Source organism: Solanum tuberosum, unplaced genomic scaffold (assembly GCF_000226075.1).
Source record: "Solanum tuberosum cultivar DM 1-3 516 R44 unplaced genomic scaffold, SolTub_3.0 scf00083, whole genome shotgun sequence".
Classification (NCBI taxonomy): domain Eukaryota; kingdom Viridiplantae; phylum Streptophyta; class Magnoliopsida; order Solanales; family Solanaceae; genus Solanum; species Solanum tuberosum.
The window spans coordinates 758,887-774,113 of record NW_006239015.1 but is presented as its reverse complement, the minus strand read 5'-3'; the positions used below and the strand labels follow the sequence as shown (position 1 = coordinate 774,113).

The 15,227-nt window shown below is 35.6% G+C and overlaps 2 protein-coding genes across 3 annotated transcripts; one reads left to right on the top strand and one right to left on the bottom strand.

Annotated features, from left to right (window-relative positions):
- Positions 1-367: 367 nt before the first annotated feature.
- LOC102603948 (splicing factor 3B subunit 2) lies at positions 368-10,251 on the bottom strand. The gene is made up of 18 exons (XM_006347015.2): positions 9,842-10,251; positions 6,287-6,406; positions 6,072-6,197; positions 5,932-5,994; positions 5,069-5,176; positions 4,399-4,476; positions 3,627-3,719; positions 3,427-3,513; positions 2,769-2,870; positions 2,524-2,643; positions 2,350-2,412; positions 1,877-2,010; positions 1,636-1,717; positions 1,480-1,538; positions 1,338-1,383; positions 860-951; positions 703-772; positions 368-585 (listed from the first exon to the last, which is right to left on the bottom strand). Exons 1-18 carry the CDS (start codon positions 10,085-10,087, stop codon positions 514-516), a joined length of 1,761 nt encoding a protein of 586 aa, XP_006347077.1. The 5' UTR covers positions 10,088-10,251; the 3' UTR covers positions 368-513.
- Positions 10,252-12,081: 1,830 nt separating this feature from the next.
- LOC102603377 (probable polyol transporter 4) lies at positions 12,082-14,850 on the top strand. Of its 2 annotated transcripts, none has more exons than XM_006347013.2 (2): positions 12,082-12,565; positions 13,166-14,850. In XM_006347013.2, the coding sequence occupies exons 1-2, from the start codon at positions 12,388-12,390 to the stop codon at positions 14,527-14,529; spliced, it is 1,542 nt and encodes a 513-aa protein (XP_006347075.1). In that variant the 5' UTR covers positions 12,082-12,387; the 3' UTR covers positions 14,530-14,850. The 2 variants fall into 2 exon arrangements, with proteins under 2 accessions (XP_006347075.1, XP_006347076.1); XM_006347014.2 differs by having other exon boundaries at positions 12,491-12,569.
- Positions 14,851-15,227: the final 377 nt, after the last annotated feature.

Below are 15,227 nucleotides of genomic sequence, written 5' to 3'. Positions count from 1 at the left end.
TTGTTATTGTTGTTATTATTATTATTGTTATTACTATTATTATTATTCTTATTCTTATTCTTATTATTATTATTATTATTATGTTGTTGTTTATTATTATTATTATTATGTTTTATTTTTTTTAAGTATAAAAACCTTAAATTAATCAACTTTTTATCATGTTAACAGCTTAAAGGGTATTTCAGACATTTTGATAAAAAAAAAGTGTATACCAGCACTTATTTGCCAAACACATCAACAACTTTTTTTTCAACTGCAGCACTTTTATCCAAACACATAACTACTTATTTTAAAAATAAGTTCCAGCACTTTAAAAGTTACTTTTTAAAAGTTACTTTTTTTAAGTCAATCCAAACGGGCTCTAACATACACCAATTCCCCTGCTTAAACGCATGGGAAAACACTTCATCACAACATACAGATTTATCGCAGTGCATATTGAAACCTACTTATGCTATTACCCTAAGCTGCATGTACTGCAAGCCCTAAACTAGATGGTACAATATATCAACCTCAAAACTTGAAATCCTTCTTCTTCGACTTGCCATCCTTTTCATGCATTTTACGCTTCCTCTTCTTCTCATTCTGCAGTAATTTTATCTCATCAGAACTGATAATCACTCTTTCTAAACCAACAATTCAATGAAATGTAAGGTGGTACGGAGAGAAAGAATGAAGAGAAGACATGAAATAACTACATACCTCTGCTACCATGTCACTGAAATCCTCACGCTGGCTACGGAGCTTCTCTTCCTCTCTAGCTTCCTCGTATCTAAAAAAAGCACAAAAGGTTTTAGAAACATTCAAACTGAAATGTAGGAGCTTCTAATCATAAAATGTTAAAAGAATCACTACTTACTTGGCTGGTAAAACATTGTCCATAAGTTCCAACTCTTCAGGTGCCAATGTGACATCAACTCTATCTGACTTCTGACCTTTGAGCAGATCAACCTGCAGTGGACATTCCAAGCAATTAGCCCCAAATTCTAATCTAGTGCCTCTTCTAGAAGAAAAACCAACTGTATGCATTAATATCAGAAAGTGACACAAATGAAAGAGAAATATCAAATAATTTAGTCAAAATATAACAAGATATTATGTCAGAAAGTGACAAATGAAACTGAAGTACTCCGCCTCTTTGTCTTGAACTATGTCTTTTCCATCAGTGACCAACTAACAAGAAATAAGCTGAAAAATTCACCATATATGACTTATCCACAACAGCTATAGCCCCACTAATAGGGGCTGACACTACTGAGACCATGTCACTCTATGAAGATTTCTGCTTGAGAAAGTAAACTTGCATTTGAACACAGGACACAGAAAGATACTCTTACCCTTTTGGCACCAGCCTTGTCTTGAGCGCCAGTGTTGATCACATACCTGCAGGATCAGAGCATAAATCCATTGCACAGTAGAGGAAAGGATAAATGCTAGTGTCCAAAACTATATAAATGTGAGTATAGATAGATTACTTACGTATGGCTTGTTCCAAGAAGAGTACCAGGAGCTATCTTTTCTTCTTTTTCTTCAAGCACCTTAACAGAAAAAGAGATGTAATGAGTTTCTTTACAAGGACAAAAAGTAAGCCGGCAGAATATGGAAACTGGGAGACAAAAAGTTGGCCTTAATTACCTGGTAGAGGGGCTTCTCAGGCTCCTTCCTCTGTTGCTTGCGAAGGTCAATAACATCAGGAGTCTCAACTCCAGTAGGAGTACTACACCATAGAGAGAAATACATTGAGAACAAAGCCTAAAATGGACCTCAGCAAGAACGAATAAACTAGTGAAGGGAATCAAAAATGAGGAAGATTTCAAGCTACTACAAGATTTCTAATAGATATTGGATCATTAAAGGTATTGATCAAGTGCAGTACCTTGAAAGACTGTCCACTGACTGAATACCATCCTCCATCTCCTCTTCCTCCATCTCTTCTTCCTCCTCCTCTTCCTCCTCTTCTTCCTCTTCCTCCAAGTCACCCCAATGTTTAGTCTTATCAACAGGTTCATCCTACACATGGAGATGAGCAGCATGATATTAATTTACGTAATACACCAAGCAAATAAGTGAGGCTCAAGCCTTTGTGGCACCAACTACAAAACCACATTTATGAATATATAAACAGAATTTTTTAACAATATTGAAACATTATCAGTAGGTCTATACCATTGCACGGTTACCAAAATCAAGTAGTTAGTTTAAGTATTCTCTATAACCATACTGAATATGGTGCAATTTCCATTATTTTACTGTATCATTAGATGATAAGATAACTACCTAAAATAAAATCCTAACCCATTAAGTTTACACTCCAAGAGCATACCAAGCAAAAAAAAGAGCACAATGTACCTCATAATTAGGCTGATCTTGTTGCAATACACCAAAGACATCTCCGTATAAAGGGCGCCCATACTATGTCAAAGAAAGAAGGGCAAAGGTTAAAATTAAAATAAGAAACTCTAAAGCAGAACCATCTGAAAGGAAAAATATAAAACAAATATACTGAAAAGTTGTAAAACCTACTTCATCAACAGGTGGTTTACCCCAACCTCCCGGCTGATAACCGAACTTGGCTCCAGGTGGAATAGGAGCATTCAGTCCAGGGATCTTCAGCTGAGGATAAGAGGGTGGAGGACCATATCTCTGCACAGAAAATTGGAGGCATGGAAAATCACATTAGCAACGAACTCAACATAGTAATCAAACAAGAACTTGGGGTAACAAACGATTCTTCCAGTAAAAGAACAAGCAGTTTTAAATTATCTAACCTGCATATTGATGAGCCATGGAGGAGGAGCACCTTCAGGCATACCAAGGGCCTCTTTCAGTTCATGAGACAAAGTTCCAGGTTTCATTTCCCTCAACTTGACCTGCACATCAAAATAAAATGATGGTTAACAGACAAAAATGCAGAGGATAGGATATAGAAAGTAATAACAGTTGTACAGCCTAACAACAACCAAGAATTAACACAACAGGAACACATCTCCAAGTTGGATAGTCCTATCCAAACCATCCCAGTTTGGTCATATAAGATCACAACAGCAAAAAGACTTCCATTGTTTTTCCCCAGGCTCGGTGAAATATCAGCAAGGTTGAGAATATTTTTTTTTTTTTTTAAAGTTAGCATGAAAGCTAGAGAAGAAAGAGCTTGTGTTTGGCACCCAAGGTTGTGGCCTAGTGGTCAATGAAGTTGGAGCACAACATGGGGTCTCAAGCTCAAATCCCAGCAGAAGCAAACATATACTAGGTGTTTTCTTCCCCTCTATCGAAGTCTTGGGGCAGATGTTCTGCGAAGTAGCAGATACCTGGTGGAATTGGTGGAATACTCTACGTGCGCACAAAGCTCACCCAGACACCACCATCATTAAAAAGATTTAAAGAACATGAGTTTGATGACAATATATATTCATGGCTATTTTATACCTCAAACTCCTTCCCTTCATAATACAGATCACCAAGGGATGTCAACTTTGGTTTAGTTTGATACTTAAAAAAGGCGTCATGAAGAACCTGTGAAGAATAACCCAGAGCAGTAAGTCTTAGAAAAGTAAATAAGCAGTTAACTATAGTCTATAAGTATTTGAAAGGTCAGCATCATTGAGAAACCAAAAGCTCGTATAAACCTGATAATCAATATCCATCTTCCCCATTTTTGGCTGCATCCTTTCCCGCTGCTTTTGTTTAAGCTTCTTACTGTCCTCCTTTTCAATATAAGCCTGCACCAAAACAACAAATACGATGTTCAAACATCAGCAAGGAAACTAGTCATACTACATATGCTCAAAGAAAGGTATCATATTTCAACAAGTTTTAACGCAACAGATTTGTAAACTCAACATCTTACACCAGGTAAATAGTTTTAGGATCTGTCTGTTCTACAATTAGAAGAACTACCAAAGGGTCAACGGACAGAAAGACCACATTTCCTATGTGAAGTCTACGTGAAGTCGTGACTTGAGAGCCTTTTTGGTGTAAGAAGAATATTATAATTGATCTTGCCTCACTGATGGATCTTTTATAGTATTTCAAGATGTAGGTGGACTAAGACCTTCAGTTGTACTCTTCTTGGTACACATTAATTTATCTTTTCATAAAATAAAATAAAATGCCATAGGGTGTTCTTCTATTAAAAAAACAGGGTCACCAGGCTCATCTCAAGATAACGTAGAATGCGAAAGCATCAAGGAGTTCCACTTGAAATCTAAGCTTCATTTTAATTATGATCATTACGTTGATACAACTTCGATAGAGTACCACCAACATATTCTCATTTTTCCATAGTCAGAACGAAAAGCCTCCATTTATAAATAGTGTATCTACAATAATTCATGCAACATATTCCTACTTAACAAAGCCGTCAGCCAAAGGAGGATAAAATTGGATAGAAAATCCTACTTGTCTAATTTTCTCAATTCCTGTTGCAGCTATAAAGTCAGGAAGTTGAAATGGCTGTTTCTCAATCCCACGCTTCCCCTGAAAAACGAAATCAGTCAGTGAGATAAAAGTAAATTAATAAAAAAACACTAAGAAAACTCTATACAAATACTCTGTGTGGCTTATATGACTGTATGGCAGATCCCTTCACATCAGAAAATCCAACTTTGAACAGATATAATGCAAAAATAACTAAAATTAGAGAATTTAGATAGGAGAAAAATATTAGTCACTCAATCTTTAAGGTGCTCAAGAGCAGCCAGCCGTTTTTACAACTAAGAGAAGTGAAACCCCAGCAACATACACACCAAAAACAGACAAATGCATGTATCCCAACCCACTAAATAATAAAAAACATATATACACAGAAACATAGACATCATGCAAGGATTCTCCTTGCCAAACACCTACATGTTTGAGGCTCCACCAGTGTCAGCCGCTCGCCTGCAAGAACCACATATACATACATATAAGACAAACTCATTTTTCTTCTATGAGCCCCTTCATAAACCAAGCCTTTTCTCCTATCAAACAATTCTACTATTACTAGTTGTTACATGCAGTGCAAGAGGTACACATTATTCTTCACTTTGTTAACCTTACTATACATGTATCAATAGTGATGACTAACCTGCAAAAATTTCCGTTTCTGACACCAGTGTCTTGGAACAGGAACAGTATTCCGATAAGATTTCAGAAATACCAGGAGCTTAGGGTCTGCTGCAGTGGCATCCCATACCTAGACATATATGCATAATCAGTACCAAGGAAAAGTGGGCTACACTTTAAGTGATAAAATCTAGAGTCTAAACATCAATATAGTTAGGAGTTATCCCATATAAATCAGAAACCAGACAGACATTTTACCACGCCAACATTGTCATGCTATCAAAAGAGTTGAGTAAAACCTGCATGACTATCATGCAAAATTTACTTCCAGTACAGTGGGAAAAAAAAAAGATGATTCGGAAGATGACAATGGTTTATCATATAAAATTTTATCAAACACCATGTCATACTGATCCTCACGGTGCAAAATATTCTGCAAAATCTGGCACTTCACATTTTCTGCACAAGTGGGCTGGAAAGAAGACAGCACACAAAACACAGAAAACATATCTCCCATAATAAAGATGCAAATACCTTCCTTTTGAAAGGTGATAATACCATATCTTTAAAGAAAAATAATGTCAGAACCCTCATAAAGCCATACTTAATAAATGATTCACATCATAGCAATTGACACAACCATAAAGCAGATTTAGAAAGGCAAGCAAAGAAAATTTGTAGAGCTAGGGATGGGCATAATCACAAAAGAAAGAACACAAATGACAGACAGAAAATCAGAACGTTAATACATTTCTAAAAGGATAATAGTTGATAACTCATTTGGCTCATGACAAGATAAATACACAGGGTAACCGCTAACAGTACACAAAACTGCATAGAGTATGTATGTCAGGAAAATAACAATGAAACAAATGCCTTCCATACCTCAACAACATCAGGCTTCATAGAGATTTGTTTCAGTTCTGCAATTTTCATCCTACGCTGAAGCTGAAATGAAGAAACAGTTCAGACTGAGACCTAACTGAAGGTAAACAACTTAGAAGTAAAAAAGAAGAAAATCTAACTTTTTTCTTTTTGTTAGAGACTCCCTTCTCCTTTTGCTGTGCATCCTCTTCTTCCTCCTCAGAATCAGAATCCGCCTTTTTCTTTAAGGCTCCATCAGCAGCAGTTTCATCCTTCTTATCATTCTCCTGAAGAATTTCAATTGAAAGATATTGGCAAACAGGCTTCAGCAGAAATTATAACCACAGTCCATGCAAGTGAACAAAGCTTTATGTACCTCAGCACCAGTGGCATCCGTGAAAGTGAATTTCTCAAAAACCTTCCTGAATTCCTCATCGAACTCACCATCTAATTCGGCCTTCTCTGGTACATACTCTACTTCAACTTGAACCAAAGACTGTGAAAAATTGGGGAGTTATAAAGATCAAATATTTTTTAATGTAAATATGCCTTGAAGGTAAAAAAAAAACCATAATACAATAAAACCAACAACAAAAGGTTATTCTTTTTAAGGTGATGGAGACCAACTTTTGCTGCTTCCAGAGTACTTTTACATCCAGTGTTGCTTCAAAGGTGAATCTCAAAAACATATCATTGAATAAAATAAGCACACTTTTTTCTGCAATTTAGCAACAAAAAATTCTAGAAGGTTCAATATTTCTACAGATATCACAATAATAATTAATATCTTAGGAAAGATTGCTTCATAAAGAAGGCAATTAAACAAGCAATTCACCAAGTGCCAACTATTTTCCAGAGACAAATAGATTAACAGAACTTCATAATTACCCACTGAAGTCAGAAACTCACCAAACGCCAACTATTTTGTACACATTAAAACATGCAAATGAGAAACAGTCGAATAATCTTCAGTATATTATAGTATATGAAAGCTTACTGCTAAAAATAAAAGGTTATAACAAGTACCACTTCACTTGTGAGTTGCGACTTCTAAAGAACAAATGGTTTTGCTCTTATCATTTGCAAAACTGAAATCAGTCCCATCACATCACCCTTTACAGCTGAACAGAAAGGACGTAATTATGTCAAAAGACTCCAATAATCCACAAAGGTGTATATTCTTAATCCAGCAGTCCCGTAAAATAACAAAAGGGAGCAGGGAAAAGACACACACTAATGTAAACTTTTTTATAGGGTCTTCCACATCACTTTTTTTTGTGGGTGAATAATAATGGTGTTTAGCCAGCATTCTGCCCACAGAGGTTAATCCAATGGCATATAAATTCTTCCATCCTTTCACATCCTAACTTCTTTTAAGAAAAGAGGTTGTCCAATTTTTGTATTGTAGGAATAACTTCATCACACATATAGTGATACATAAATATGCAATATATATATATATTTCTTACTAAGAAAAGGGGACCACCTATATTACTTACTAAGGAAAGATAAAAGGTTAAGGTTGCCAACTATTATCATTACTATAAAATGTTGTTAAATGCTCGATCAAGGTATGCTTAAAACCCAAATTTAGGAGCAAAACTTGACCTCAATCACACTTCGCTGTGCAGACACTAAAGCATACACCTTATCGCTCATAGGCACTATCTTAAAAACAACAGTACTATAAAATAATATAGAAATAATATAATGAACTTCTTACTGATTTTATATCAAGTAATGAACTTCTTATTGATTAAAATATAAACTTAGAAATTTAGCATAAGAAACTAATACAAAGTCCGAATTAGAAACTTAAGTTGGATCTCCGCACAAGCACGTAGTCAACATCTAAAATCATTTGAACTTGCTTTACATGTTTTAGAATCCAATATTTCATTTACTTGAAGTTATTCAAATTCCTTTGTTCCTATAATTATTGTCTGTACTTAATCCTATGTTGCTCAGACTCGGGTGCGGGGTGTTGGATTCAGGTACTGATCTAGAGATCGGATTCGGCATAATCGAAATTTTAAGAATCGTGGGTGCGGGGATTCAGCAAAAAATAATTCAAACTTCTAAAAGTATAGCTGCAAAATTATGCCTACATTATGAGAGAGATTTTGTGGAAGTACTTAATTCTTAGTCCTAATCAAATATACTGACATTTCATTAATTCCTTAATATTACTATTAAATACTCATTAATTAGGAAGAAGATAATAAAGGAAAAGTACAAAGAAAAAAGAATGTTATCACCATTTTTAGTTTGTTCGTTTTTCTTGCACGGTTATTAATTTTAAGACTTCTATATCACTAAAATTTAGCTGGAGAAAGATCTATCACTAAATTTGTAACAAACATAGTGAAAGAATAGTCTAGTTCCTACTTTTAGAGGGCAAATATTTATTCTAGATGAGGATTGTGAAATGGGCCGTTTGTCTTGGCCCATGCTCTATGTAGCTGAAAGTGTATTGTGACCAAGGCCCAGAAACAAAAGAGTTTCTCCGTGTTTGTATCGCACCATATTGAGATGCATTCTATATCCCTTAATTTTCCTCAAATAGTCTTCTCTATAGCTTCTTTTTTCTTCATCGAAGATGTATCACCGTGAAATCCAATATTGTCTACAAATAACTCAGTAGTTTCAAACCCAAAAGAGAATGAAACTCAGTCGTTTCAGACCTTAAATAAAAAAAGAAACTCAGTCGTTTTCCCCAATGAGCTGACTCAGTCATCTTCCCCAGTTTCTTTAAACTCTCTGCTTCTTCCCAGTGGTTTAACTCTCTGTTTGCTTCAATTTGGCCTGCTATATGAAGAAAACAATATTGAAGAAATCGGAAACAGAGAAAATATTGAAGGTATGCCATTCCACGTCTTCAAATCTCTACTTTTTGTTATCTTGAGAAATCAAAATTTCAAAAATATTTTCTAATTTGTCTGTGGATTTTGGTCAAAGAATCCAATCACTATTGACTGGATCTGACACGACTTCCGCACACTACCGTGTCAATGTGTGTAGACCCTGGTCCTGGTACAGCGGCAAAAGTGCTGGGTCCGAGCAACATAAACTTAATTATATACTCGCAGTGAAAGCAAATATATAAGAAAATAAAAAGGAGTCTATTCTTAGTTGCCAATATAAACGCTGATCTCCACGACAACGTTCATGTTCCTGAATCCTGACACATGTATTTTTTCTTGCACTATGTCTGAGTGTGTACAGATTTTCCAATGTGTTCTTTTTGGTTCATTTGCACCCATGATCAGTGAAACACAGGCTTTATAGTCCATTGTACTTGAAGCCCCATCAGATTTGGCACATGTCATCATGATACACACGCTTCGTCCTGAACATCTTAGATTGGGACCAAAATGGTAAAAGAAATTTCCATGAAGTATTCTAGTATATCCTACAACGATGACATAATTAACTTTCCGTACAACTATGAACAAGTTCAATATGATACCCATTAACAACAAACCTCACACATGTAGTCAGACGAGCTCTCATTATTTTCATTCTCAGCATTCCCAATGGAAGAAATTCATTTCCTGATACCAATTAGCAATTTCATACTATATCCAATGTTGCCTTCTCCTCCTCTTATCTTGTTTCCCCAAATCACAAAACATAACAAGAAATTCTTCTTATACTACCGTTTTAAAACTAACACAATCACTAGAAAACTAAAACTGACTCAGCCCGATCTTTTTACACGAAAAGAGTATCAACATTTCAAGCTAAGAAGTTCCTCAACACAAAACCTTAGTAATATCAAGCTACAACACAAATATCTGAAATCATTCATACAGAGAAGATCTATCTCCACAACAAATTAACTCATCAACAACACTAAGCAAATTATATTCACCAAAAAATACAGAACACCGCACACATAACATTTACATTAAGGATAAGCAAAAAGTACCTTCTGAGGATCAGAATTTTCCTTAGAACTATCTTCAGCGCCGCCGTTTGCGTCTTGCGCACCGTTATCACTGTCTTCTCCATTTGCAACCTTAGACGCCGCCTTGTTCTTCTTCTGCTTCCTCCGCCTACGACGTCGGTCGCTTTCCTTCGACTTCTTAGAGGCGGCGTTAGGGTTTTGAGGTCTCAAATCGCCTTTTGGATTACCAATGGCTTCTGTTCCTCCGGTTGCTACTTCAACCGGCATAGTACTCCGGCCGTTTGAGATTAATGTAGATTTTCAGTTGAGATATTTTTTTTCCGGTGGAGTTGTACGAGAAGGTGAAGAGAAAGAAAAATGGAGGGAGTCGGAAGATGAAGAAGAGTGAACGAGAAAATATCAGATCCGTTGCGAGTGATCGTTGGGCTGAACCATTGAGGAAAAAATAGTTGGGCTGAACCGCTTTGTGTAGCCTTGGGCTTATGTTATTGTTTAGGATTACACCAAAACACACAAATTGCAAAGTTACCGAAAAACACAAATCCCACTAATTTAGAATTTAATTACGTGCTTTTTCATGAGTTTTTGAAATTATCATTCGTGCCATATTTCAATCTCAAATACTAGAGGTCAAAATTAGGTGTAATTTATTCTACATACATTATGGGCCCGTATGGCCATAGATTTCCCAAATAATATTTGGGGGGAAAATTGGCAAATAGTGTTTGTCCATACAATTTGCCATTATTTGGCAAATATCACAAATTCCCAAATACTAGTTTTTTCTAGTATTTGGGCCAAATCTCATTATTTGGGATCTTTTGAAAATTGAAATTTACCCAAACTTTTATCTTTTACAAAAACACCCTCTATAGTAGTTGTTTGTGTTGTATTACATAATTTTTCATGTGAAAACCAAAGTAGTGATGAAAAATTCAGTGAATATTAAATGATGATATGGTTGTTGATGAAAATGATGAACAATCAGCTCATGGTAACAAGGTTATGTGCTTTGTCTACTTCACGATGTATGGAATGATGCTTGTTGCACTCACTCCAAACTACCACATTGCTCTAGTGTCATGTACACTATTTGTTATTGTTGCAATGAAGATTCAATTGGCTTGTAATACAAACTTATGGTTAGTTTTGATAGTTTTTAAAACTTATGGGTATAAATCATATTTTCTAAAAAAGTGAAATATATTTCCCAAATACTATGGCCAAACACATGGTGAAATTTCACTCAAATTTTCACCCAAATAATATTTGCCAAGAATATTTAGAAATCTATGGCCGAATGATATTCAAGTGTATTTCATGTCTCTGAATCTCTCGCTTGCCTCTCTCCTATATCGCTCACCCCTCTTTCCTATCCTACTCGCTTTTCTCCTCTCTTGATCTCCTTTCTCCCTCTCTCGCTCTTCTCTCTCCCAATGTATCTATATTTTCGAACTCTATCTGAAATTTCAATTATATGTATCTAGTGTGATTCGCATGTATCTAGGTCTCTCGCTCACCACTCTCCTCTCTACCTGTGTATTTGTATTTTAGAGTATATCTAGTAGTAAAAATACATGTATTATATCTGATATGAAATTATTAAATAATGAGACATTATGTAATTATTTCATATAGGAAAAATAATAAATATGGTAGAAATGTTTTGTCTAATTAATAGTTTTTTCCAAAAATAGATTAGGAAATAATATTTTGATGGGAAGAACTCCGTCATTTTTATTCTCCTTGATCTCCATGCATTTCTTTATTTGGAACTCAAATAAATATAATAACTTAAATGGTGAGGATTTGATACGATTCGTGAATACTCCAACATGTCAATTTGGGTGGAATAAAGCATGAAGTCATATCAGGTTCATTACAGTTTTGAAATATACTTATATTTTTTTCATCTTCTTTGTCTATAGTTTTAAAATTTTCACGTAAGTAGTTGAACCAGATAGATAATTAATTTAGGATATAACATGAAGACATATTGATTTATTACAAAATATTTTAGTCAAATGAACATATTTATAATTTATAAATAGTATAGTCCTTCAAATGACTCCCGCGTTGAAAAGCAAAACAGTTATATCCAAAAAAAAAAAAAAAAAGTCTACCGACAAGATTATGGTAATCAAATTTATATTTATGGTAATAACACAAGTTTGATAATATCCATTCATGCATTTACACACATATTTTGAAAATTGAAAGTTGAAACTGTATAAAACAATTTCTTTTCCTTTTTTTTTTTTTTATGTTTTGTTTTCTTTGGTAATGTATTTACATCATAGGAATTAGGAAAAACATTCTTGACCCTCCAAAGCTGGAGTGTCAGTCTCACATTGGTTAAAAGTTAGTATTTTCTGAATTCTTGATTCCTCAGATCTAGGAATAGTCTTTCCAACATATGAGAAAGAAGAAAGAAATTGCAGATCCCAGATTTTAGACATTTAGAGATAACAAGGAGAAAAATTAACAAAACCCCAGAAGAAAAAAAACAATCTTTTTGTTTGATTAGTGTGTAGAGAGGGATTTAGATATTGAGAAAAACAGAGGAGATGGGTATCCAAGAAAATGGGAATGGGGGTGTTTTGAAGTATAAGAGGATGGATTCTGATGGAATGGAAGAGGATGTTGCTGTATTATGTGAAGAGAAAAGAAATGATATGAGCAGCAGAAAATATGTTTTGGTTTGTGCCATCTTTGCCTCACTTAATTCTGTGCTGCTTGGATATGGTTGGTATATCTACTTCTTCTCCTAATGAATAGTGCTTATTCTTGTCCTTTTGTGTTCCATTCCTTTATCTGCTCCTCTCATCTTTATATTGATTCTCTTTGCTTTACCATTGGTTTTGCCATATATTTGGAGTGGCAAAATTAGCTTTAGGATTCTGTTTCTGCATCGTATACTGATTCATAAGGCTAGAGGATACTGGATTATGCAGTCTGTTGTTGTGCTTTTTTTTTAATGTCATCATAAAGCTCCAAGAGTTTAGTAGATTTTGTTCACTTTTGAAACCTACCTCTAAAAGAACCTTATAAATAGCCAAGACCTCCTTTTGAGCTCTTGATGAACTTTTAATGAAATGTAGGGTAAGGTTGCGTACAATATACAATAGACTCTTGAGGTCCGGTCCTTTACCGGACCCGTGCGTAACGGGAGCTTAGTGCACCGGGCTGCTAAGTGTCTTTTAGGTTTAGCATTTTGGTCCCACTTCCCTTTAGTTGTTCAGCATTATACCAAATGTTTTTGGCATAGACCTCTCACCTCAGTGTTTTAGCTGGTTATGTGTTCAATTCAAAGCTAGTATCTAATAGGAATTATTCCATTTACAGATGTTGGTGTTATGAGTGGAGCTATTATATTCATTCAGCAAGACTTGAATATTAGTGAAGTACAAGAAGAAGTTCTTGTTGGAATCTTGAGCATAGTTTCACTTTTGGGGAGTTTAGCAGGAGGAAGAACTTCAGATGCCATCGGCAGGAAGTGGACCATGGCTTTTGCAGCCATTGTGTTTCAATCTGGGGCTCTTATAATGTCTCTCGCTCCTGACTTCAAGGTGTTAATGATAGGCAGATTTTTGGCTGGAATCGGTATTGGTTTTGGAGTTATGATTGCACCTGTTTATATTGCAGAGATATCACCCACGGTTGCTAGAGGGTCTTTCACTTCCTTCCCTGAGATATTCATCAATCTAGGAATTCTTTTAGGTTATGTTTCAAATTATGCATTTTCTGGTTTATCCCCCCATATAAACTGGAGAGTCATGCTTGGTGTGGGGATTCTCCCCTCAGTTTTTATTGGTATCGCGCTATTTGTCATTCCAGAATCTCCAAGGTGGTTGGTGATGAAAAACCGGATTGATGAAGCAAGGTTAGTCCTACTTAAAACTAATGAAAATGCTAATGAAGTGGAAGAGAGGCTAGCAGAAATTCAGCAAGCTGCAGGGCATGTTAATGCTGAGAAGTATGAAGAGAAAGCAGTGTGGCGTGAACTGCTAAATCCTTCACCTGGAGTTAGAAGAATGCTGATTACAGGTTGTGGTATTCAGTGCTTTCAACAGGTCACAGGTATCGATGCCACTGTGTATTACAGTCCAACAATTTTTAAGGATGCAGGAATTAAGGGTAACACTCAGCTCCTAGCTGCAACTGTTGCTGTTGGATTCACAAAAACAATATTCATTTTGATAGCCATATTGCTCATTGACAAAGTTGGCAGGAAACCTTTGTTATATGTCAGCACAATTGGTATGACTACTTGTCTGTTTGGCCTTGGCCTCACACTTTCTCTACTGGGTAATGGTTCAGTTGGTATCAAGCTGGCAATCTTATGTGTGTGTGGAAATGTAGCATTCTTTTCCGTGGGGATTGGACCAATTTGTTGGGTCTTGACATCTGAAATCTTCCCTCTGAGACTTCGAGCTCAAGCATCAGCTCTTGGTGCAGTAGGGAGCAGGGTTAGTAGTGGTGTGGTTGCAATGTCTTTCCTCTCCGTTTCTCGTATGATTACAGTAGGAGGAACATTTTTTGTGTTTGCTGCTATATCAGCTCTCTCTGTTGCTTTTGTTCATAAATGTGTTCCAGAAACAAAGGGGAAATCATTGGAAGAAATCGAAATGATGTTCCAGAATGATAGGCCACAACAAGGTGGTGAATTGGAGCTTGAAGATGTCAAACATCTAATGCAGACACAATGAAAGAGGCATATTAGATATCATATCATAGTTTTAGCAGCAGCCAGAAGAAAGTTGGCATTTGCTCTTGAGACACTTATTTGATTTGCCAGCTTAACAATATCTGTGTTGCATTACACAAAATATGAAGTTATAAACAAAACAAGAAACTTTATATCTTTTTGTCGTTAGGGGTGAGGCTTTCTTGTATCTTGATGACATTGAAATTCGATATCTAGAAACATAGAAGTAATACATAGATTTTCTTCATTCACTTTCTTTTTCCTTTTTTTGTAAGAACAAAAGAGTACTAATGGTGAATATCTGTATATAGGTTCCACTTGATATTCCACTGACTTTTACTGGACCATTGTTACCTTCTTCTGTTTACCCTTATTTTTACTTTACTATCAAGAAATCCCTGAGGATCAATGTTAGCACAATCCAGAAATCAACACTTGATGGGCCAGTCCCTTTATCCTTCCACTTAAAATGCCAAACTTTTGTACATGGTAGGGTTCAAACCTGTGAAGAGTGCCCAACCCATGCATCACGCACTACTCTCTTATCACTAGATCAATGCCATGGGTGGTGGTTTCTGGTTACCTTTTTCATCTTTTAGTTTGTTTTTTTTTTTGCTTTTAGTCTTTAATAAAACTTGCAGAAATCAAAAGGTTCTGTCATGTATAGGATGAATTACTGTAAAGGAATAAAAGTTGTTA

What these genes read in the sequence shown, in the direction of transcription:
- LOC102603948 (XM_006347015.2), bottom strand. Translation starts at nt 10,087, where the DNA reads ATGCCGGTTGAAGTAGCAACCGGAGGAACAGAAGCCATTGGTAATCCA. An exon ending in CATGGCTCATCAATATGCAG is followed by an intron (nt 2,644 to 2,768) that starts GTTAGATAATTT and finishes TTTTCTGTGCAG; the next exon opens with AGATATGGTCCTCCACCCTC. An exon ending in TCAGTGACATGGTAGCAGAG is followed by an intron (nt 586 to 702) that starts GTATGTAGTTAT and finishes AAATTACTGCAG; the next exon opens with AATGAGAAGAAGAGGAAGCG.
- LOC102603377 (XM_006347013.2), top strand. Translation starts at nt 12,388, where the DNA reads ATGGGTATCCAAGAAAATGGGAATGGGGGTGTTTTGAAGTATAAGAGG. An exon ending in TTCTGTGCTGCTTGGATATG is followed by an intron (nt 12,566 to 13,165) that starts GTTGGTATATCT and finishes TTCCATTTACAG; the next exon opens with ATGTTGGTGTTATGAGTGGA.